Genomic DNA, 25365 nt, shown 5'->3' with positions numbered 1-25365 from the left:
TAATGCCCTCACTTGGCCACACGGCTGATTGGTGGCATTGATGGTAAAAAAGCTGACAGGGTAAGAAGGAGGGGTCCCTACGGTGCACTGCTATTCTGAACCCTGGCAGGTGAATGAAGCCACCTCTCCTCTCCTTCCCACTCCAGGCCCAGCCTGAGGAGCTCAAAGGACTCAGGACTGTCGGGGCAGTGGCAGAAGCTCACTTGCTTTGCCTCTCTTTCCCTGGTCAGACCTCTCCTGGACCCCTCCTGGAGCCCAAACCCCAGGTACACGCCAGGGCTGTGTCTGAAAACTGAGCAGAGTGGAGGTTCTTTGCTGGCTGCTGCGGGCAGGAGCAACCTCTGTGTGTCCACAGACCTGGGAAGGCTGCAGGGAGCCTGGGGGCCCCAGAGTCTAAGCCAGGCTTCCAGGCCACCTAGAGCTTCCCACAGCCCTTGGGCCCCATGGTCAAGAAGAAGGGTGGATGGGGTTTCTTGGGCCTAGGCTCTCTGGCTGTGACCATGACAGATGAGTGACCCACAGCCTTGGCCCCTCCTCTCCAGGGATTAATCATGCCCAGAGCTCTGGAAGGGGGACAGATACCTGCAAAGTGACTGCTGTGTGACTTCCCAGTGGCCTGGATGCATGGGGCTCAGAGCTGAATTTGATTTGGAGAAGTAAAGAATGTGATACTCCCTATCTCGTGTGTGAAGCAGCTTGTACTCATACCATAGTTGACAAGGGCCTTTCATGCCTGGATCTTGAGGGCCTCAGTCCCCCTCTGGCAGGGAGAAGGTGAGGACTAGCATCTCCTGGTGCAGATGGGGAAACTGAGGCTCAGAGGGCGACTCCCTCAAGGTCATACAGTGAAGGAGCACAGGGCAGGGGTGGGGCCCAGAGCTTTGTGTCATCACTGGGGCCCTTACCTACTGTCTATCCAGGGGTCTCTGAGTCTCAGAGAAGCAGCGGCCCCGCCTGCCTGCCCCAGCTGTGCCTGGCCTGGCGTCCGGGGATTAGTGGGATTAGCTAAAATCCTGAAGCATGAGCTAGGCTTATCGGAGGTGCCACTCCTGGGGCATTAGGGGGTGGTTTGGCACTCTGTACCTCCGGTTCTGTCTTGGTCGCCTTGGAAAGCTGACTCCCACCCTGGCTAGCAGCCCAGGGCTCTGGAGCAGTCCAGTGGGTGGGCTGAATGGCCGGCAGATGGCCAGCCTTGTGCATTGTGGACCTGGAATGGGGTGGGCAGGTGGAAGACCTAGAGGCCACTTTGTTCTCCTGCAGGATGCTGCCCTAGAAATGAGCACCTTCTTGGCCAGAGCAGCCACTGTGGGGCCTGGGCTTAATCAGGGCTCTGTCGTGAGCTTGGGTGAGATCAGGTCCCTCTCAGGAACTCAGTCTCCCTGTCTGTGCAGAGGGGCTATTCAAGTGCACTGTGAACTGTAATGCTCAACCCAGGGACTATTGCCCTTGGAGGAGGGGAAGGCATGTGGGCTGAGGAGTACGGGTGTGGGGTAGGGGAAGGGGGAACCGATGGTGAATAATGGGGAGCCTGATAACCGGGCAGGGGGCTGAGCCACATGCAGCAGGTGCCCCTAGTGTGAATAACAAGACTGCCATTTATTGAGCACCTCCTGGGCTCTGCGTGTCCTGTACCTTGTCTGTGGGATTGTCTCAGTCATGCGGATGGGGTGGGCCATCTGCTGCTCCCTGGGGCGGAGCTGTCACATCCACTATCCTGTTCTCCTCTCTTGGCTCCACACAGTTGGTTCATCCCAACCTACTGGAATCAGAAATGACTGAAAGGGTTGGAGGGGACAGCAAGCACTTCGGGGCCTGGCAGGTCTGGGGTGGGCTTGCCGCTCCACCGCGACTCTGTGTGTGACCTTGGGAAGTGGCTACATCTCCCTGTGCCTCAGTTTCCTCATGTCTGTGGGAATGCTCTGCCCCTGTAGTGAGGAGGAGATGAGTTGAGGGGTGTGAGCGCCCGCAGATTATGGACACTTGCGGACCATAGGCGAGTCTACCCAGAGCACCCGGGGGACTAATCTGAACCCTCAGGAGGGTGGGGACCATGAAGGTGCGAGTGCCACAGGTGTCTCAAACAGCAAGAGTCTCCTTCGCAGCAGCCCTAACCACAGAAAATGTCACTGGGGGCAAAGACCCCATTTATAATACCTAAAACTTGTAAAATATCCAGGGTTAAATCTGAGAAGAAAAGTGTGAACAAAAGACAGACACTTTACTGAAGGATGTTGAAAGAGAACCTGAAGAAATGGAGAGAAGGTTCCACGTTCCGGGAAGAGAAGAGCTGATGTGGCCAAGAGATTTATCTTCCACCATGAGCCCGTAAAACCAGTGCAAGTCCAGCGCGTTTCAAAAATGCAACTTGACAAGCCAATTCTACAGTTTGCCTAGAAAAGAAAGAAGCCAAGGAAGTGTAATAAAATTAATAGAAGAAAATATAGAAGTATATGTCTATAAACTCAGGCTGGAGATGTCCTTTCTGACAATGCACACAAGTTAGAAGCTGTAAAGGAACAGATTGATTTGATAATGTAGTGTTTTCAAAAAACTCTGTTGAATGAAGACTTGAAACAAAGTTAAACTGACTGGGAGAAAACGCCACAGCTGGAGGAGTGAGGCTGGGGGAACACTGGGGGTGGTAATGGGTGTCTACGGGTTCGCTTTTTATCAAACCTCAGTATGATTTGGCTTTTTAATAACAAGAATTGTTCACATAAAAACTACCAAAAGGATGCCAGGCTGGACGTGTGTGGCCTCCAGGTCTACCGATTGCTGTAAGAGGGTGGGAAGTGGCAGAGTGCAAGGTGACCCCTTGAAGCCTGTTCCCTTGTGGAGCCCGTGGCAAGGCAGGCCCTGGGGCCAGCAGCTGGAGGTCCCCAGGAGCTGGCATGGAGGCCTGGCCAATGGCCAGAGGGGTAGATTCTGCAGCAGGCAAGGGCCTGTCCGGGGTGCCCTCCCTGCAGATGGGCGTATTTCCGATCTATCTGCCTTCAATGCCTGGCTGGACCTTTGCCAGTGTTTACCCCTCCCTGCCCCTGCCCGCTAAGAATTCCCTCTCTCAGCCTCCAGTCCCTGTTCCCACTCCAGCGTGGCCAGCTTGCCCCATTCTGGACCCCTGCTTAGAGCCAGAATCACCCTCTCCCAGAGGACTGGGCCTCCTATGAGCTGCCTGGGACCAGAGGTTGACAGTAGCCTTTACCCAGCACCTGTCATGCTCTGTGCTGAGAGCTCCGTGGGCAGAGTTATGGTTGGTATTGGCAGTAGACACAGATTTTTGCATTTCTATAAGCTCTCAAGTACACACTAGAACAGGTGGGACTCAACTATGGCAAAGATTACACAGACAAAATATGAGTGACTGATATTTGGGGCACAGAAACTTTTACACCTGGAAAAACTGAGGTCCGGAGAGGCTGTATGTCCTGCCCAATGTCACACAGTAAGTCATCCATATGATGTTGAAATACTCCACAGTGGACAGGGCAGGGACCTCTCATCTGATACAGCAGCCATAATCCTGTCCCTATTGTACAGATGGAGAGACTGAGGCTCTGAGAGAGTGGGGTCTAGTCCAAGGTCACTTATAGGCTAGGGGTAAGCTGGGTTTGAATCCTGGTGCTGCCGTTTGCTGGCTAGGCCTCCGGCAAGTCACTCTGTTACTTGGAGCCTTCACTGTCCCATCTGTGAAGTGGGGCCTCCTGGGGCTATTGTGAAGGTGCCTGGGCACCCAGCATGTGAGCAGTAATTGCTAACTGTAGCCTCAGATGTCGAATGCTATCTCACCCTCCCTCTTTGGGGCCAAAAGACACTCAGACTTCAGCTCGGGGTGTCAAGAATAAACTTTAATTTCTCTCAGGGTAGGGGTTCTAGTTAGGCTGCTCTCTGGGTGGGGTCACAGAGCCATGCACTCGCACGCGGTACAGGCAGGTGAAGTGCGGGTTCCCCCAGTTGCTTGAGATCTTCACCTTGACCGAACTAAAAGCCCGGGCTGGCTGGTTCTGGAAGAGAAAATCAGATATAGGGGCAGCTCACCCACAGCCCCCAATTCTGCCTGTCCAGAGGGGCATTTGGGAGTGGAAGGGAACTCTCCCATTTCACAGGTGGGGAAACAAAGGCCCAGAGAGGGGAATGAACTGTCCCAAGGCCACACAGCAAGTTGATATACTCACGGGGTGGGATGAAAGGTGCTGAGGCCAGAAAGACAGACATACTGTGGTTGGGAAAATGTCCCAGCTTTGGGACCCTGGAAATATATGTTCTGTGGGACATTGGACAGACCACCCCCCCTCTCTGGGCCTCAGTTTCCCCCTCTGTAAGATGGGAGTGGTGATGTTTGCTTCCCAGAATTGCTGTCGGCATGAAATGAGATGTTGTGGCTGGACAGCACCTGGCACAGAGCAGACGTTCTGCAGCACCTGCCCCTTTTTGCCCCTCAAGAGAGAGTGGAGTCTGTGTTTATTACTACTCCCTGCCCAGTGTGAAAAGGCGGGGAGGAGTCTTGGCCTTCAAGGTCTCACTGGATAGTTTCAACTTCCAGGAAATTACAGAAGGGGAAACTGAGGCTCCAGAGAGCAAGCAAATGTCCCAAGATCACACAGAATTTGTGGTTGGTCTGAGATTTGGACCATTATTGGCCTGATTCCCGAGCCTGGACACTTGCCCTATCAAACTCCATGGCCATTCCAGTAGCACCCCCAATCCCCACTCCTGCTTCTGTCCCCAACTCTCTTCCCTCCAAGCCTCAGTTTCGCCACCTGTGGTTGGATGAGGATGGAGAATGGGCAACCCCTGCCTGATGGGCATCTCTTGCTCAACCTCTGCTGTCCCTGGGACCAGGTGCAGCAAGAGGGCTCCTGGGCAAATCGGGGGAAAAGGAGGACGGCCAGAGGCTGGATGTGTCTCCCCAGAGTCTCGTTCTTGGCTCTGGGCAGTGGCTTCATCTCTCTGAGCCTCAGTTTCCTCATCTGTCAAGTGGGTTAGTAATGACTGTGCACCTCCCAGGACTATTGGGGGATGAAGTAGGGTCCCCTGGGTAAAGCCTGCACACAGTGTACATTCAGCAGGTGCTCAGTGCAGGCAACTTTTCTCGAGTACCTGGAGGGGGAACATCTGAATGATGTTTTCTGGCTGAAACTGAAACGACCCCAGGAACACCTCCTCCTTGGGGGAGTTTTCCATGCCCTGTGAAACCAGAACCAAGGAGAAGGAGTCAGATACAATCAGGGCCCTAACCCTGACCCTATCCCTGCCCTCTCTGGGCGCTGCTCATTGCAGCACGGCATAACAGATGGGGTCTTCTAACTCTGCCATTGACTTATAGAATTGGAGTGTTTCCCTGACCCCTCTCTGGACCTCATTTTACTGAGAAGATCCAGATCATTCTCAAAATGGTGGTGAATGGTCTCTGAAGACCGTCTAGGCTCTGGAGAGCTTGGGTTGAACTGAAGTAGCTGTTCCATCTGCTTCCCTGAAGGCTGAGATCTGACCCCGGCCCTGGCCCCTGCCAGCCTTCCCCAGGCCTCCTCCAGCCCCTCTAGCCTGCGTGAGTTGTGCAGACACTGCCGATCCGAGGCCTGGGGTGCCACCATTATGAGGTTGTTCCTTTAGTTAAGCATTGCTCCCTGCCGGGGCACGCTCACGTAGACGACGAAGTCCTTGGGGGCAGTGTCCAGGCTGCCCGACAGTGAGATCGTCTTGGGGATGTGCTGCAGTGTGAGGTTGGACAGGTAGACCTTTTGGGCCAATTGGATGGTCACCTGGCCACGGTCACCCGCGAAGGCCCAGCAGTTGCCAGGTGTCATGTTGGGCTGGAAGAGGCAAGTGCAAGTGGGGCTATGCTGGGTGGGTAGGGGGGTTCCTCATCCCACCCCGGCTCCCCTACACTTCCTCAGCCATCCAGGATTGGCCAGTCCTTTCTGTCTACAAAGGTTGGCTAGAGTGTCACCCTCTTAGGAAGCTTCCCTGAGTGCCGGCAGCAAGGGTGAACTTTCCCCTCAGTCCAGAACAAGAAGGGCAGGGCCTGCTTGGGGCCTCCCAGCCCCTAGCCTCTCCCCCTTGGCACCCATTCATTCATTCACTAATTCATCCCTCCCGTCATTCTTGACATAGTCCCACAATCACCCTATGACTTAGGCACCATTACTATCCCCGTTTTACAGATGAGGAAACTGAGAACAGAGCAGAGAAGTGACTGGTCCATAGCCATGCAGAGCTGGAAGATCAACCTGGGCAATTTGACCCTGGGGCTTGCCATTAACCACCCCAATCTCCTGCTTCATGAAGACAAACAGAGGCCCAGAGAGGGAAAGAAGTTTGGCTGAAACCGCACAGCAAAGGCGTTCATTCAGCAGCTTCTGAGCTTCTTGGAGACAGAGTGTGGATGGGCCTTATCTGGAACAGTAGATGCTAGGACAAGGGGTGCAGGAGGCTGTGGGGGTCAGGGAAGGCCTCCTGGAGGAGCTGGGACCACAGGAGAGTAGGGGTTAGCTGGGAAAGTGAGCTGAGGGGACAGGCCCAGTGGAGTCTGGCCTGATGACATGGAACTGAAGGGAGCTCGGTCAGGTTAGAGGGGGACGAAGGCCTAGGGCAGAGCTTTGCTGGGCTCGTTTGCACCACTGCTCCCACCTGCCTGCAGTGAGTGCTGGGCAACCAGGCCTGCACCCTCCCTGGCCTGGGGCTGCCAACCACCCTGCACTCCCTGGCTGTGTGCTTGGCCTGTGCCCCTGTGGTCCCCTCTGCCTGGCAGGCCCTCAGCCCTGCTCACTGACTGGTGAAGTCCCACTCATCCCTGGCCACCTCCACCAGGAGGCCTCCCCATCCTTTATGAGTAGCCCCAAGTGCTAGATCCTGGAGCTCCTTGAGGGTGGAGTCAATGAACGGGTTGCCCATGGCCTTGGCATTGGCCAGTGCTGGCCAGTAGGATGAGAGGCTCAGCTGGTGGCTGCTGAATGAAGGCAGTTGCTCTGTGACCTTGCCAAGTCTCTTCCCCTCCCTGGGCCTCAGTTTCTTCCTCTGTGAGTCAGGATTCAGGACGAGTAAAGAGCTCAGGTTTGAAATCTGGACTTGTCTCATACCAGTGACCAGCTGTGTGGCTGCAGTCAAGTGAGCTGGCTCTTTGAGCCTGTCTCCTCCTCTGCAAAACGGATATGTCAAGGTACATCCCCAGGGTGATCCTGAGGGTTCCCTGACCCTTCAGTCTCGAGGGCTGGGTGGTGGGGCCCCTTCCAGTGCCAAAGCAGGCTGTCCCTGTGCCCTGCACCTACCCTAGTCCCCAGTGGCCCCTGCTATCTGTTCTCGCCCGCAACCTTGCCCCTGTCTGTCTCCTGCTCCTACCTCTAACCCTGCCCCAGGTCCCAGCCCCTTCACTCCCACCCCCAACCTCTGCTGCCAGCTCCTGTCCCTGGACCCTGCCCTGACCACACCCCTGCCATTCCCCCTGCCTCGAGGATCACGTCAGGAGGCTGTGCATAGTTCCACAGCCGGATCCAGTTCCAGTAGGAGCGCGCCTTGTCATGGTTGTAGGTCGCTGATGTTTGCTCAAAGTCGATGCTGGCCCCTGTGCAGGAGGTAAGGGGGGGTCTCAGCTGAGCAGCCCAGCTTCTGCCTGGCAGAGGGGACCCCACTGTTGGTCACTCACTGTGCGCCAGGCCGGCACTTTGGAGGAGTCACTGGCCATCTCTGGAACTCAGTGTTCTCTGGGGAATGGGAGTCGTACCAGTAACATTGACAGCAGCCACTTTATGGGGCTGCTGTGACACTGACATGAGCGAGCACACCAGAGTGCTCTTCCAGGAGAGCTTGGCACAGAGTGAGCGCTCGCTGTGACCGGCCGTGGGATACGATGATGGCTATTCTCATACCCATTCTGCAGAGGAGGAAACTCCAGCCTGAGAGGTTAAGTGGGGCCCAAGGTCACTCGGGGGTTGAGGCTGATGGCCTCGGAGCCCACATTTCATTGAGCCTGAGCTGTCGGTCAGCTGGTCGGTCTGCCTGCGCCTCTGCGGCCACCTCACCTCCTTCCCAGCTGCCTCTCACGTGCTCTTGCTGACTTCCTACGGGGGCACTTTCACGTTCATCCCCTTGGTCTGGAATGCTTTTCCTTCCTCACCAGGTCTCAAGGCAAAAGTCCCCGGCACCCCAAGGCCTCACTCTGCCCAGGTCCCCTCTCCCTCGGTCACCTGCCTTAGTGTTCCCAAAGTGCTGGCTCCTGACTGCCAGTCGTCCTGTGTTGGCTGGCTGATGTGGCCAGCCTCCCCCTCCCCCAGGCAGGCTCAGCTCTGTCTTGCTGACCTCTGTGTGTCCAGCACCAGGTCTGGAGAACGGGGATGGGCGAGGGGCAGAGTTGAGAGCCTACGGTCCCTGCACCCCACCCACCTCGCCCCAGACACCATCAGAGAAAACAAAATTGTAGCACGAAAAGCATCAGAGAGCAGAGGTGAGCTCTGAGGATGGACTTCCCAGCATCAGAGCAGGTACCACACCAGAACTGACCCTCTGAAGAGTTTTGAGGCCACTTGAAGTGGGAAGATGGGGGAGGGGAAGGTCACTTACCAATAGACTTCAGGGCAAAGTCTGGCTTTTCGATGTAATCTCCTTGTATCATCTTCATTATTTTCTGGGCCATTTTCTGCTGAGAAGGCAGAAAACACAAGCTGTGCACTGGTGTGTTCTTACACACCATGATTCCCATGTGTGTGTCCACACCAGGTGACAGGCGGCTGCAGGACACCTCTTCTCCTTAACAGCTTACTCCTGCCTATGGAAGCCAGTGGTTGGCCCCTGCACAGGACTGTGCAGTCACTCACTATACTGTGATGAAGCCTAGGTGACCAAGAGCCACCCCCACCCACTGGGTTTACTGGCTGCTTTCAGGTCCACTGTGACTGGATGTCACATAGGGGACTCAGAGTCTCAATGAGATTAAGGGCAGGGGCTCTGGAGTCAGGCAGACCTTTACTGCTGTGGGGACTCAGGCAAGTAACTGCCCCTCTGAGTCTTGCTTTTCTTGTCCGTAAGATGGGGACAATATCATGTTTCCTCCCGCTGTTGTGGACGGCTGTTGTGAGGACTAGAGAGAAGATCTATAAAGCCCTTACTATGTGCCAGGACTCTTCTCAGCTTCACATATGTCCGCTCTTATCCCCTCACAGCACCCTAGGAAGTATGTAGTATTATCACCCCATTTTAGAGATGAGAATACTGAGACACAAAGGCATAACTTGTTCAAGGTCCCACAGCTGCTAAGAGTTTGGTTCCAGAGTTCAGGCTCTTAACCACTACACTCTATTGCCAGGTAAAGACTGCAAAGTGCTGAACACAGTAGGTGCTCAATAAACACTAGCTATTATTTTTATCAGATTCTTCATACTTGTGGCATGTTCTGTTTTTCAAAAATGGCTGCAGCAAGGTCCCCCATTCCATACTTTTCTTTCAATGTGACTTTGACTCTCTTCCCATTGAGAGGAAGGGTCTAAGTTCCCTTCCCACTAATCTGGGCTTGTGATACAGCAGAAGTGATGCCGTGTGACTTCTAGGGCTTAGTCCTACAAGATGATACCACATTACCTGTTTCTCTGGGGATGCTCACTCTTGGAAGCCAGCCACCAAGTTGTGAGGTAGCCCAGGCTACGTGGAGAGGCCATAGATGGGTGCTTTGGTCAACAGCCCTAACTGAGTTCCTATCTGACAGCCAGACACTTAAGTGAAGACGCCTCCAGATGATTCCAGCCCCAGATATTGAGTCACCCCTAGCCTTCAATCTTCCCAGCTGAGTCCCCAGACACCATGGAGCAGAGACAAATCATCTCTGCTGGGTCCTATCTGAACCGCTGACCCACGGAATCTCTGACCATAGTAAAATTGCTGTTTATACCACTAAGTTTTGGGATGGTTTGTTATGTAGCAGTGGTAATTAGAACAATAGCTAGGCTGTTACAGGGCAATGATTATGATTCTATTTTGTTGAGTTGGAAACTGAGGCTCAGAGAGGTTGATGACCTGCCTGAGGTTACACAGCTCCAAAGGGTAAAATATCCCCAACTCTTGGTTTGTTTGCTGGGCAAATTCTCACTCATTCCTCCTCAAAACTGGGTCACCAACTCCAAGAAATTTCCCTATTGGTTTCCACCCTCTCTCTGCCCCAAGTCTGGATCCATTTCTGGGGTCCATAGATCCTGGGACTGCCTTGAGGGCAGGGATGGGATCTAGTTTATCCCTGATCCTGGATTCTCAGCATAGGGTCAGCACACAGCAGGTGCTTAATGATTGCATATTGACTAGTGTAGCTCTTGGATTCTGCCTTTGTTCAAAGGCAATGAACATTTAGGAAACACGTACCATATGACAGATATTATTCTAAGGTTTACATGAATTACCACATTTAATCTTTACAGCAACCCATTTTCTAAATGAGGAAACTGAGGCCCCGAGAAGTTAGGTAAATTGACCAGAGTCCTACAGCTAATAAGTGGTGAAGATGGGATTCAAACCCTGACAGAAACCTAGAAGGGAGAGGAAGGGGTACTGGAAACTGGGACTTTGGGACAATGAAAAGTGCAGACAAGTTGTAGAAAGTTTTGCTGAATCTTTCACAGTGAAATCCCTCTTTGTGAACTCTTTTAAAAACTCTCTTTATAAAGGCAGAATAAAACTTCACATCCTCACAATGCTTAGGGAAAAAAGTCCTTCTGAGGAAGGGAGCCCGAAAACAAAACAAGCAAGAGATTAAAGCCTTAGAACAGTGGCTCTCTTCAGTGTGTGTCAGGACCACCTGGAGGGCTTGTTGAAACACAAATGGTTTCTTCTCATCCTCAGAGTATCTGACTCAGTAGGTCTGGGTGGGGCCTGTTAATCCGACTTTCTAATGCTTTTCTAGGAGATGCTGATGCTGCAGGCATGTGGGCCATACTCTGAATAAATCTATTGCCCTCGAAGGAGTGGTGAATCTACTGAGTATCTAGAACTGCACTTCACCCGGGGGCACTAAACCAATTCTGGGCACAATTAGAAGCTGAGAATCCAAGTTTGTCCCTGGCAGAGAAGGATTCCACGAAGGCCAGAGATTTTGCATTTATGCAGGGCTGAGTGACAAAACTGGAGACTTGAGAGGCCTCAAACATATGGTCAGTCTTTCCCATTAACACATTTGCCACATGTTTGAAGCTGCATGAGCAAGAGTCTAAAGAGTTAAGCTGAAAACCTCTGGATAAGTCTTATAAAAGCAATCCAGGTCTGTCTGAAGCAGCTCAGTGCATGTCTAGACAGAAGCAGTCAGTCTACGTCATCTTTTTTACAGAGAAAAGGGAACTCTGTCTGGTGGAAGTTATAATTATTTGGAGCATCTGCAGTTTGGTTGCCTACAATGTCTAGAAAACACTAAAAAAATTACTAGCTATGAAGAGGCAAAACCATATGATTGATACCCAAGAGGAAAAACAGAAAATAGGAGACCATAGATGGTCTGGATATCAGAGGTAGTAGATAAGGATTTAAAAAATAACTGTGATTAATATGTCAAATAAAATAAAGGAAAAGATAGACAACATAGATGAAATATTGGAGAATTTCACCATAGATTAAAATCTATGAAAAAGAATCAAATATATATTCTAGAACTAAATGAAATATCTGAAATTAAGAACCAATTGGGTAGATTAACAGTGGATGGGACAAACAAAATACAGGATGATTAGTGAACCTGAAGAAAGGTCAATAGAAAATATCAAGACTTAAGTACATAGAGAAAAAGAATGAAAAAACAAACAAATAAGGTAATAGCATAATAATCACATGAAACACATTGTAAGGTATAGGATGGAGGTAATTGGAACCCAAGGAGAGGAGAGAGATATGATGGGGAAGAAGCAATATTTTAATAGTTAAAATCTAAGATTTTCCAAAACTATTGACAATCATCAACTCACAGATTCAGGAAGCTCAGCAAAATGCCAAGCAGATTATATATAGACCATTAGAGACAAAAAGAGTATTCTACAAGCTCCCAGAGATAAAAAAAAAACCAAACCCAAACGAACAAAACACACACAAAAAATCCAAGCCCCCCCCCAAAACCCACAAGAACACAGATCACACTCAAAGTATCAATCATAAGAGTGCCATTCTTCTTCTCATAGCAACAGTGTGAACTAGCACAGTGATGGACTTCCTTCAAAATTCTCAGGAGAAACTATTTCCTCTCTAGAATTCTATACCAGCCAAACTGTGAATCAAGTGGAAGGGTAGAATAAAAATGTTTTTAAACATACAAGTGTAAAAATCTATATATATATATATATATCTTCTTTCACTCTTTTCCAGGAAGTCACTGGGGGGTATACGCTCTCAAAATGAGGAATAAAACCAAGAAAGAAGGACTTGGGATAGAGGAAACAGGGAATTGAAGAGAGAAGTTAGGTGTTTGGGGGCAGAGCGGCCAGCATGTCACCTCATCTGACAGGGCTTCCATCTCCTGGAGCTTGGCGATGAGCTGGTTCATGCTACGTCGGAGGTCCTGGATTTCCCCAGTGTGATGTCGCACCTTCTCCTGGTACAACCTTGTCAGGAAGGAGTGAGAGAACAAGAACGAACTGATTTATGATGCTGCCATTGTTACCCTCAGATTCTCCCTTTGCTAGTCAGCCCTCAAAGAACTAGATTCAGATTCTTCTATTCTCCTGGGCCCATGCTGGACCCACCCGGCACGTTTTTATCTTTAAAACATTCCTCATTCTTTCCCCTCTGCTTGGACTCTCCTAAAGCCCATCCCTTCCAGATATTCCTAAGTATTTTGTCTGCAATTAAGGATGCTGCCACCAGGTGGAGTCCTGTTGGTTAAAATTTCTTCTCAGCTATTATTTACTGAGCACTGACTGTGGGCCAGGAACTACTCAAGACGTTACATTTTCTTTAATGCCCATAAATACCCAAAGCAAGGTGGATGTTATTACTCATCTCATAAATGAGGAGTCAAAGGCTCAAAGAGATAAAGTGACTTGCATAAAGTCAGCAGGTAGGATGTATGGGAGCTAGGATTTAAACCCAGTTTGGTCTGACTACAGAGCCTATATTTTTAGGCAATAAACCACGAATTCTGACTACTGCTCTGGTTTGTAGGTGATAATAGGACTACTCATAAGATTTCTCTTACCTCAAGATCTGCAGCGGACTATTTATGCTGTTATCCTGTGTTGAGAAAAACAAGGAATCTCTTTCAGAGGGCCGCTCTGGTTTGTAGGTGATAATAGGACTACTCATAAGATTTCTCTTACCTCAAGATCTGCAGTGGACTATTTATGCTGTTATCCTGTGTTGAGAAAAACAAGGAATCTCTTTCAGAGGGCCGGCCTAACCTGGGCCCAATAGAGCTTTATCCATTCATTCTCCCACAACCATAAATCCATCCATTTATTCACCTTCCTGTTTACTCTTCCATCCATTCACCCACCTCCCATCTATCCAAACTCCAATTTGCTTTCCTTTTTATCCATCCATCCACCCTCCCATCCATCTATCCTCCTTTCTACCACCCTCCTCCATCCATCTATTCTTCCATCTCCCCAACCTCCCCATCCACGTGCCCTCCCATTCGTTCACTCTATCCCCTGCATCCACCCTAACATCCATCCATCCATGCATCCATGCATCCATCCATCCATCCATCCATCTATGCACCCACCCATCCATCCATCCATGCGTCCATCCATCCATGCACCCACCCATCCATCCGTCCATCCACCCATGCATCCATCCATGCATCCATGCATCCATTCACCCACCCACTCATCTCTCCCATCCTCCCTCCCACCCATGCGTTGTTTCATCCATCCATTCTCCCACTTATCCATCATGATCCCATCTGGCCATCCAGTTATTCAACATTGATAGTGGCAACCCTGTGCCTGGCACTGAGCTGGACATTGCTGGGATAAATCAGACCTAGCTCCTTCCTGCAAGGAGCTGTTGGTACATGATTACAGAAAATTGTGAGATTAAAGAGAGGAATGTAGCCACTTCTGCCTGGGTGTTTCTGAAGCAGGTGACATTTTAGCTGTACCTTGAAGGATATGAAGGAGTTCATAAGGGGAAGAAAAGGAGAGGGAGAGACCAGCCCCTCAAATCCTTTCTCCCTACAGGTCTTCCAAGACTTTTTGCTGTCCTCAAACAGGGAGCTCTGGCCACTGATTTTCTCCTATTTCCTCCACAGAAACCACAAGGGAAATGGCTGTCATAACATGTAAGCAGAGGAACAAACTGGCTTGAGTAGAGAGGAAAATGTGTTCCCTGTTCTTACTGCCTCACTTTAGGTGGGGGCCTTGAGAAAGAACAGAGGGGTCACCTCGGGGGGTGACAGGAGAACCATCCTGGAGGAGGAACTATTGTTTCTGGTCTTTGAAAGTCACATTTGGCAGGAGAGATGGGATCCAGGTGGGTGGTAGGACAAAGGCAGAGATTTGGATCTAGGATGAATCAGAAACTGATTAGCACCCAGATTTGGTGAGAGTGAGGGGAGTTATGGAGGTGACATTGACTGGATGGGGTGAGAGCAGTCAGCCGTGGGGCCTGCAGAGGGCACACACTCACCTGCCAGACTTCCATTTTCGATGGTATATGCATAGATAACACCCAGAATCCTGTTGGGCCATGAGAATAAGAATGAGCGATTTAACATGGAAGATTAAGAGCCTACACTCTGGAGTTAAGGCATTTGGGTTCAAATCCCAGTTTTGCCGCTTACTAGCATGGTGCAAGTTTGGGAGAAGTTACTTAGTCTCTCAATACCTCATTTTCTTCCTCTGTAAAATGGGAATAACAGTAATGTCTACTTCATAATAGCATAAAATCATATACGTAATGTGTGTCAGATAAACCAGATAATCTGTGTCTCCTACTCCTTTCCCAGCCCATCCCTACTGGGGATAATTGGTAAAGGGAAGAAAACAGGGTGGACTCTTTTGCATCTTATAATATCTATGCTGACTGAAATTCTAACACTCAAGCTGTTATTTAAAAGCCTTTAAAACCTTTTTTGTTCTTGATAAAACACTTAAACTAGGCATAGAAGGGAACTTTCTTAACCTGATAGAGCGTCAATGAAAAATCCACAGCTAACATCATACTTAATGATGAAAGACTACTTTTCCCCTAAGATCAAGAACAAGACAAGAATATCTGCTCATGCCATTTCTACTTAACATTGTACCGGAGGTCCTAGCTGGGTCAATTAGTCAAGAAAAAGAAGTAAAAGGCATCTAGATTATCACACAGAAAACAGTTACACTGCCTCTATTTGCAAATGGCGTGATCTTGCATATAGAATTCTAAGGTGTCTAAAATTAGATATCTCTCCCAGTATCATAACTAATAATTGAGTTTAGCAAGGTTTCAGGGTACAAGATCAATATACAAAACTTAATTGTATTTTTGTATACTGGCAATAAACAATCTGAAAATAAAATTAGGGAACAATTCCATTTCCAAAGAATAAAATACGTAGAAATAAATATAACAAAAGGAATGTAACACTTGTATTCTGAAAATAATGAAACATCATTATAAGAAATTAAAGAAGATATAGAGATATCCATCAGTAATGGAAAGACGGCCAATGTCCCTGGATTGGAGGACTTAATCTTGTGAAGGTGACACTACTCCCCAAATTCATCTACAAATCAATGCAATTCCTATCAAAATCCCATTGGTATTTTTTGCAGAAATGGAAAAGTTGATCTTAAAATTTATATGGAAGTATAAGGGATCCCTAATAATGAAGACAATCTTGAAAAAGAACAAATTTGGAGGATTCACACTTCCAGATTTCAAAACTTACTGCAAAACTACAGCAATCAATGCAGGGTAATATCGGCATACAGATAGACATACAGATTAATCAAAAGAATTGAGAGTCCAGAAATAAATCCTCACATTTATGGTGAATTGATTTTCAGTAAGGGTGCTAAGACAATTTAATTGGGCAAAGAATTGTCTTTTCAATAAATAGTCCTGGAATAACTGGATATCCACATTCGAAAGAATAAAGTTTGACCTCCTGTCTCAGGCCATATACAAAATTAACTCAGAAAAGGATCATGGACCTAAATGTAAGAGATAATACTATAAAACTCTTAGAAGAAAACGTGGGAGGTAAGTCTTCGTGACCTTGAGTTAGGTAGTAGTTTCTTAAATATGACACCAAAAGCACAAGCAATGAAAGAAAACATAGATACCCTGGACTGTATCAAAATTTAAAAATTTTGGGCCGGCCTGGTGGCGCACTGCTGCAGTGTGCCGCTTGTGAGCGTGGCGGCGCTCCCGCCAGGGGTTCGGATCCCACATACAGACCGGTGGCTCACTGGCTGAGCGAGATGCGGGCGCAGCGCCGAGGGTTGCGATCCGTTGCCGGTCACGAAAAAAGACAAAAAAGGAAAAAAAAAAAATTTGTGTTGCCAAGGACACCACCAAGAAATCGCACCGAGGGTTGCGATCCGTTGCCGGTCACGAAAAAAGACAAAAAAGGAAAAAAAAAAAATTTGTGTTGCCAAGGACACCACCAAGAAATCAAAAAGACAACCCACCGGATGGGAGAAAATATTTGTAAATCATCTATCTGATGAGGGACTTTTATCCAGACTACATAAAAAACTCTTACAGCTCAATAATAAAGAGACAAATAATCCAATTAAAAATGAGCAAAGGATCTGAATATACATTTCTCCAAAGAATATATATGAATGGATAATTAGCCCAGGAGAAGGTGCTCAATGTCATTAATCATTAAGGAAATGCAAATCAAAAGCACAATGCGGTGCCACTTCATACCTCCTAGGATGGCCATAATAAAAAGGACAGATGATAACAAGTATCAGGGAGGATGTGAAGAAAGTGGAAACTTCATACGTTGCTGGTAGAATGGAAATGGTGAAGTCACTTTGGAAAGCAGTTTGGCAATTCCTCAAATAGTTAAACATAGAGTCACCATATGACCCAGCAATTCTACTCCTAGGTATATATCCAAGAGAAGTGAAAACATGCATCCACACCCACACAAAAATTGTACAGAATTGTTCATAGCAGCATTATTAGTAACAGCCCCAAAGCAGAAACAATCCTAATACCCATCAACTGATGAGTGGAGAACCAAATGTGGTACATCCATTCAATGGAATATTTTCAGCTATAGAAAGGGATGAAGGGCTGACACACGCCACAACACGGATGAACTCTGAACACAATATGCTAAGCGAAAGAAGCCACAAAGACCACGTATTGTTTTATTCATTTATGTGATGTGTTCAGACGAGGCACATACATAGAGAAAGAAAATAGATTAGTGGTTGCCCAGGTCTTAGGGGAAGAGGAATGAGAGGTCTGGGGGGTTTCTTTTTGGGTTGGTGAAAATATTCGGGAATTTGGTAGTGGTGATAGACGCACAACCTTGTGAATATACTAAAAACCACTGAGTTTTACACTTAAAAGAATGAACTTTATGGTATGTGAAATATATCTCCATAAAGCTTTTATTTTAAACAAACCTATTTGTTGGGTTAAAGCAGGAAAGTTCCCTCAGACTCACTGTTCATTTTCCTGTGAGGAACTAATTCTCCCTCCTTCCCCCATCGCCACCCCCGACTCCAAGACCAGTATACTTGCGTGCAGAAGGAAGATTCCTTTGCTTGGGAAAGCAAAGCTGTGACATGGGAGGTGGGAACCAGAAAGAGGGAGTAACAATGATTATAACATGGTTTGGGGAGAGCTGTACAGTTTAAAAGCATTTCTTGGTTTTCAAAAAAATTTCTTGGTCACCATTTCATTTAATCCTCACAGTAATGACCATTAGACAGATGGGGAAACTGAGTTGCATAGAGGGGTAGTGTTTTAGCAAGTGTCACATTATCAGTGCCAGAGCTCTTGCTCTTTTTCTCCCCAGGAGGGTTCAGAACCCAGGGATACCTTGACCCGGGACTGGGCAGGGCCCTGGAGACGCACCGAAAGCACAGAGCACCAGGACACCCATCTTCTCCATGAGCTTCTGGCACAGCAGGCTGCATCTGGAAGACAGCAAAGCCGCAGTCGCGGCGAGGCTGGCAAGCCCCGGCAAGTGCTCAGCCTCCTGCTCCCCACGCCTTTCACTATGTGCACGCTCTTTGTTCCCTTCCTGCCTCTTTCTGGTGGGCACATCTCTCAGTGGTCAGCACGAATCTCCCCCCCTCCTGAGACCTCCAGAGTGAACAGTCCACACTCCTAGCTTGGCACTATTGTTGGTGTATGCTTTTCCCACCTGACTGGGAACTCATGAGTGGTGGGGCCAAGTCTGGGCCCAGAGTAGGCATTAAGAAAACGTTTGACATGTAAACTTTAAATGGATGAATGAGGTGGACGGCTTTGGGGGAATTCAGAGGCATTTACATGGACATGAAGGGTCAACAGAAAGGAAGGGACAGGCATTCCAGAAAGAAAGGCAGGAAGAGGGGCATGTGCAAAGGGGGGGATGTGGGACTAGGAGTGGTAAGTCCAGGGAGTGAGAGCCCTCTCCTGGCTGGCCCAGTGGGTTCATGGCAGGAGGCAGAATGAGGGCAGCTGGAGCAATGGGGAGCCATGGTGGGTTCTGGGGTGGGGGAGCTGATGAAAGCCAGGTTTGGAAGAGCTTATCTGGTCTGGCTACCAAGGGGAGGTTCAAACCAATACAGGGGCTGCCACGGTCACGAGCTGCCTGTTACCAGCTCTCATCCCCTCCCCGCACCTGCCCCTGCTCACCTGCAGGTGTTGAACAGAATCTGCTGGGCCTGAGTTCTCAGGAAGGAGGACAGGCGGGTGAACCAGGCTGCAGAGGAGACAGGAGAGCAGTGAGTAGCTGCACTACTTTGTCCCACTACAAGGACTCGCTGACTGTCCTGTGGCCTGGGGAAGACGCTGGAGCTGGGAGACCCTCTTGACTTCCTGGTCAAGTCCAGGACAGTCCTGGGCTCTGCTTATGGCTAAGTGCCAGCTTCAGGTGAGTACAGGTACTGCAGGTGAGCACTGCTTGCAACTGGCAGTTAAAAGATGCTTCATAGTGACGCAGGAGCACAGAAAGGTTGGAAAGTGTGAATGCCCATTCCCAGACACTGGGAGCTTGGCAAGGGCAGGGTCCTTGTCCGGTTCATCTCTGGATGCCCAGTATGGAGCTAGGCAAAAAGCAGGAGCTCAGGATGGATGGGAAGGTGAGAGCATACGTGGGTGGATGGAGAATGGAGAAGAGAATGGCTATCTAGCTTGGAAGATGGATGAGTAGGAAGGTGGATAAAAGGATGGGAGAGCGAGAGGATGGACGGATGGATAGAGAGATGGATGGACTGATGACTGGATGGCTGTGTCTGTTAACAAATAAAGGTATGGGTGGATTGATGTGTGACTCATAGATGGATGGAAACAGTGGCCAGGCTGGTGGCAGAGTAGAGGAAGGCTGGCAGTTGACTCCTTCTCCAAACTGCAAGTCTCCCTCCTACTTCCCATCTCCAACCGCCAAAGAGATCCTGGCTGAAATGACACCTCTGATAGGTAGACCTCCAGAGTTCAACCCTTGCAGCCCAGTGCAGGCCTTACCTGTCCCCAGGTCAGCATGGCCTGAGGCTGGACCCTCTCCCCAGGCCCACATTCACAGCTAAGGGGGTTGGTTCCTCGGTATATACGTACACATACATCCCAGCATGCACTGAGTCAGGCCTAGGGCCGAGGCATTGATGCGGCTGGGTAACAGGAGGGCATCACCTGCAGAGGACACAGAACTGTCACGTCACTGTCAAGCCAGCCTCTGGAACATGGTGCTTGCAGACACCTGGTGAGTACCCAGAGCTTGGTCCTGCCCCTCACCCCTGTCCCTTGCTGGGTGACTCTGGGTTGCCCACTTGACAACTCGAGCCTCAGCCCCTCAGCTGCCCATGAAGACCCTGGGGTTCCCCTTCCTGCTCACTCAAACTTGGGGATGAATCTTCTGTCAACCTGCAGGTGGTGCTCCGGACACGTTGGTTGACTCTGAGGATGACAAGATCCAGGGGTTCCCCTTCCTGCTCACTCAAACTTGGGGATGAATCTTCTGTCAACCTGCAGGTGGTGTTCCGGACACGTTGGTTGACTCTGAGGATGACAAGATCCGCAATCGCATTTTATAATTTGCGAGGAACATGATGTTGCCACATTCCTGACTAAGAAACTGAGTTGCTGAGAAGTTTGCCTGAGACCGCCAGCTGTGAAGCAAGGATAGACCCAAGTCTGGCTGACCCAAGTCCAGGTCACTATTGAGGAAAGGACTCAGGTGGTTGTCACCATGTGCTGGAGGCTGGTAGAAGCCTGAGTTTGTTGGTGTGTATTCCTGCCTCCTGTGATTTTAGGCGATCCTCGCTGGCTGAAGCCTGCTGCAGTACTCCTGTTCCCCTTGCTGTGGTTGGTTCGAGGATGGGGAAGTCTGCAGGGGCGAGGTGGGTGGGGTGGGGGGTGGCTACGAGGTTATGGGACTTGGGGAAAGGTTTTCTCACTGCTAAAATGAGACCCACAGGAAGCAATGCTCTCTCTCCTTCCAGCCTAGACAGCCACATTTCTGCATGACACTGGGGACTGTGGCAGCCATAATGTGACCATGAGAGGAGGCTCAAAGGAAAAGCAAGTTGATGGCAGGAATCTGGGTCCTGGTGGCATTGCAGAACCACAGGATTAATGTGTTCTGTAGCCACGCTCAACTTAGGACCTCTTGGTACTTGAGATAAAAAAAAAATTCTTTAGTTCTTAAGCAAAGTTCTCCAAACATTTTAAATTATAGCCCCAGTGTTTTTATGTTTCTTTATTAAGAAATTATATATACACAATGGAATACTATTCAGCCATAAAAAAGATTGAAATTCTGCCATTCGCAACAGCATGGATGAACTTGGACAAAATTATGTTCAGTGAAATAAGCCAGCCACAGAGAGAGAAATATCGCACGTCCTCACTCATAAGTGGGAGCTAAGAAAGAAAGAGAAAGGAATGAAGGCCGGCCATAATAACACATTGAACTTTCAGGAGAGGACAAAGCTATGGTTACTAGAGGTGGGAAAGGGAGAGAGAGGGGGCTTAGGGAGAGATTGGGTCAGGGGCACAAAGAATGATTATGATTTGTAATAATGAATATGCTAATAAGAGTGATCTGATTATCACATACTGTGCACAAATAATGATAGTCAATACTGTACCCTCAAAATATGTATAATCAATTATGCTTCAATAAAAAAGAAATTATATATATGCCCAATTGTGCTAATATATTATTTTCCCTTCTCAAATGTACAGATCTATTTATACATTCCTGAGCAATTTAAATTAAAAGAGAATGAAGTTCTGATCATTTCTTCCCTCACTCTAATGGATTGTTTTGTATGCCCTCTTGGGATATACACCCAGTTTTGGGGGCCCAGAGGCATCATTTTGAGTTGGAATTTCCGTCATCTGAAAGCAGGGGCCTCAGATAAAGATGGCAGAAACACTTGTTTCCTTGCTTGGGGTCTTCCTCCTTCCCTAGACTGTGAGCTCCATCAGGGCAGGGAGCATGTCGGGCTGGTGCAACGCTGGCTCCCAGTCCTCTGTGCAGAGCCGGCCATGGGAGGTGCTCAATAGACACATGCTGAAAGGATGGCTGCTTCACCACTTTCTGGCCAGGGACTTTGGGAAAGCTGCTGCCAAACCTCTCCAGCCTCAGTTGCTGCATCTGTAAAGTGCACTTGACAATGTCTGCTCACCTCCAAGGAGAGGGTAGAGGGGAAGCATTTTATAAACTGGAAACGGCTGGATGAAGGGAGGGGCTGTCGTCCTCACCTCCTGACCCTGATGCTGTGGGCCACATCTTCAGATGGGGCACAAGGATCCCTGGAGCTCCTTGAGGTCCGTGGCATTGATTTCCTTCCCTAGGATGAGGGATGGTGGTGGAGATTTCTGGGAGTAGGTAAAGAGAAAGTGGCTGCTGCTGCTGCCTCTGAGTGTTCCCTGGAAGGTGCCATGTGGAATCTGCCAAGGACAAGTGGAGCTGTTGGCACTGTGACCTCACAGAGCAGGTGGGCAGGGGGACTGCCCAGCCTCCAGCTTGGCCCCAGAACCTCTCCTCAGAGGAAGTCATGTGAGCAACTTTCAATATTTAGGTTGGGGAAATTAGGATGAGGAAACTCCTCAAGACAGGAAGGGCCAAGCCAGGATCTCAGGGGCTGGTCAGGGGCAAGAGGTGGACCCAATAGCCAGACCATGTTCTTCCTTGTTCCCTAGATCCTTTCTGCTCCAAACTTCTGAAATACACCACCTTCTTAGGTTGCATGTCAGTGCATTTTGTAATGCTGAGATTTTTACTGGTGGGTGTTTTGCATAACAGAAAATAACGTCCCATGTTGTAGTGGAATGAAATATGTCCACCCAAAACTCCTTGAAACTTGAATTGTGTCCTCAAAGTTTTATGTATTAGAAACTGTGACTGTTAAGAGGGTGGGAAATCCTATTATGGTAATTGAAAAGAGGAGCCTTGAAGAGGTGATTGGATTGTAGGACCGTGCAGTAGTGAATGGATTAGAAATGGTGGTCAGGGGTGTGGTTCTGAGTGCTTTAAAAGAAGAGGAGAGTCTGTCTTTCTCTCTCTCTGCTTCCACCATCTCACAATGGGAGACCGTTGGGTCACTGTTGCCACCACCAGATGGACTTTGGACTTCCCAGCCTCAGAAACAGTAAGCAATACATTTCATTTTCTTTAAAAATTATCCAGTTCAATGTACTTTGTTCTGAGCAACAAAAATGGACTAATACGGAAAATTGGTACCAGGAGTGGGGTGTTGCTTATAACAAATAATTGAAAATGTGGAAGCAGCTTTGGAACTGGGTGTTAGGCAAAGGTTGGAGGAGTCTGGAGGACTCAGAAGAAGACAAAAAGAAGACAAAAGACAAAAAAGGAAAGTTTGGAATGTCTTAGAGACTGGTTACATGATGGCAAGCAGAAATGCTGATAGAAATATGGACTGTAAAGACCATTCTATGGAAGTCTCAGATAGAAATCAGAAGGAGTTTATTGGAAACTGGGGCAAAGATCATCCTTGCTGCCAACTGGCAAGGAACTTGGCTGAATTGTGTCCATGCTCTAGGACTTTGTGAAAGTTGGAACTTAGGAGTTGTGAACCAGAACATTTGGCAGAAAAAATTTCTAAGCAGCAAAGCATTAAGCAAGCTGCATGGCTACTTGCAACAGCCAATGCTGAGTTATGGCGGCAAAGGCATGACATAAAGCCAAAATTTAAAAGGGACATAGAGTGTAAAAATTTAGAAAATTTGCAGCCTGGCCATGTGGTAGAGAAGCAGAAAGCATGCAATGGTGCAGCCCAGCAAGGTGATCAAAAGAAGGGGAAAAGAGCCCTGAAGGCATTGTAGAAGCTTCTGGGGCCAGTCCTTCCATTTCAGGCCTGAAGACCTAGGGAGACAAAATGGTCTTGGGGAACAGGCCTGAGGCACCCTCCATGGGCTCACTGCTCAGGACCACCTTGGGAAGCTGCTTCCAGCACCAGCACCCCAGCTGCTTTGGCTGCTCCAGCCATGGCTAAATGGGTACCAGGTGTGGCTGGACCTGCAACTTTGGAAGGTAGAAGCCAGAAGCCTTGGCGACACCCATGTGGTGTTAAGTCTTTAGGCTCACAGAATGCCAGATTCAAAGGATGTGAGGAAAAGTCTGGGGGCCCAGGAAGAGATATGTCTCAGGGGCGGAGTCACCACAGACAACCTTCCCTAGAACAATGCCAAGCAGAAATACAGGGCTGGAGTTGCAGCAGAGAAACCCAACAGTGCCATGTCTAGTGGAGCCATGAGAGCGGGAATGCCGTGGAGACACCAGACCTATGGGGTGCAACGTCAGCCTGTGAGAGCCAAAGCATCACCTGAGATCAGGAAAGCCATAGAAGTGGAGCTGCCTGAGGACTTGGGGACCCAACCTCCGCACCAGTGGGCAGAGGACGTCGAACGTGGAGTCAAGTCACAAGACTCACCAGCTTTAAGATTCAATGCATGACCTGCTGGGTTTCAGACTTGTTTGGGACCTGTTACCCCTTTCTTTTGGCCTATTTCTCCCTTTTGGAATGGGAATATGTACCCTGTGTTTGTCCCACCATTGTATCTTGGAAGTAGATAACTTGTTTTTAATTCACAGATGGAACTTTGAAGTTTGGACCTTCAAGTTGAAACAAGTTAAGACTCTGGGGATGAAATGAATGCATTTGCATGTGAAAAGGACATGAGTTTTGGGGGGCCAGGGGTGGAATGTAGAGGATTGAATTATGTCCCCCCAAAACTCCCTGAAGCTTGAGTTGTGTCCCCCAAGTTTTATGTGTTAGAAACTTTTACGTATTAGACTGTTAAGAGGGTGAGGAATCCTACTATGGTAATTGAAAGGTGGAGCCTTGAAGAGGTGATTGGATTGTAGGACCCTGCAGTAGTGAATGGATTAAAAATGGTGGTCAGGGTCAGGGGCTTTAAAAGAAGAGGAGAGTCTGCCTTTTGCTCTCTCTGCTCTCTCTGCTTCCACCATCTTGCAATGTGAGACCCCTGGGTCACTGTTGCCACCACCAGATGGACTTTGGACTTCTCAGCCTCAGAAACAGTAAGCAATAGATGTCATTTTCTTTATAAATCTCCCAGTTTCAGGTATTTTGTTATAAGCAACATAAACAGATTAATACACATGTGCTGTGTTTTTTTGATAAAGTTCTACTTTTTACTGGGAAAATGCAAGCATAACAGAGTGGAAAAGAATAGCTAAGTTTTTTCTGTTCGCCCTGTCTGTAGAGGGCCTGACCATTTGGATAGAGAAGCTAAAATGACTTCACTCTTGTCCCCTGTTTGTATTTGCTCAAAACTGCAGACTAAGTATCTGCGGGAAGTGGAATAACGTTCCCCAGAAGAGAGACCTTTGTACTAAAACCTGCACATGTGAGTATGTTGTTATATGGCAAAAGAGAATTAAAGCTAGCAAATGGAAATAAGGTTTCTAATTAGGTGATTTTGACATAAGGAGAGTAACCTAGATTATCCAGGTGGCCCAGTGTAATCACCAGGGTCCTTATATGTGGAAGTGGGGGACAGAGAGATGGTAGAATGAGAAACACCCAGCCCAACTTGATAGCTTTGAAGACGGAGGAAGGGGCCAGGAGCCAAGGATTGAGGGCATCCTCCAGAAGCCAGAAAATTCAAGAAAACAGTTCCTTTCCTGAAGCCTCCAGAAAGGAATATAGCCCTGCCAGTAGCTCCTTGATTTTAGCCCATGAGACCCATCTTGGACCAGAATGATAAGATGATAAATTCACATTTTAAGACACTAAGTCTGTGGTTATTTCTTGTAGCAGC

The 25365-nt window shown here is 48.6% G+C and overlaps 1 protein-coding gene across 1 annotated transcript; it reads right to left on the bottom strand.

The window, feature by feature from the left end:
• Positions 1–3869: 3869 nt before the first annotated feature.
• On the bottom strand, positions 3870–21896 carry SUN5 (Sad1 and UNC84 domain containing 5). Its single transcript, XM_008576974.1, has 13 exons — positions 21820–21896; positions 20048–20109; positions 19669–19743; positions 18751–18817; positions 17983–18044; positions 14581–14630; positions 13269–13303; positions 12446–12554; positions 8554–8632; positions 7443–7558; positions 5643–5810; positions 5098–5184; positions 3870–4001 (listed from the first exon to the last, which is right to left on the bottom strand). The coding sequence occupies exons 1-13, from the start codon at positions 21894–21896 to the stop codon at positions 3870–3872; spliced, it is 1119 nt and encodes a 372-aa protein (XP_008575196.1).
• Between the last annotated feature and the right edge of the window lie 3469 nt (positions 21897–25365).

This window comes from Galeopterus variegatus, unplaced genomic scaffold (genome assembly GCF_000696425.1).
Source record: "Galeopterus variegatus unplaced genomic scaffold, G_variegatus-3.0.2 Scaffold65, whole genome shotgun sequence".
Classification (NCBI taxonomy): Eukaryota; Metazoa; Chordata; class Mammalia; order Dermoptera; family Cynocephalidae; genus Galeopterus; species Galeopterus variegatus.
The sequence above is the reverse complement of the archived record's forward strand: the minus strand, read 5'-3'. Positions and strand labels throughout refer to the sequence as shown.

Excerpts from the sequence above, each read along its gene's own strand:
- SUN5 (XM_008576974.1), bottom strand. The coding sequence starts at position 21,896 with ATGCCACGGACCTCAAGGAGCTCCAGGGATCCTTGTGCCCCATCTGAA. Across the intron at positions 13,304-14,580 it reads CGAAAATGGAAGTCTGGCAG|GATAACAGCATAAATAGTCC; the intron begins GTGAGTGTGTGC and ends TTCTCAACACAG. Across the intron at positions 4,002-5,097 it reads TTCAGATGTTCCCCCTCCAG|AACCAGCCAGCCCGGGCTTT; the intron begins GTACTCGAGAAA and ends TTTCTCTTCCAG.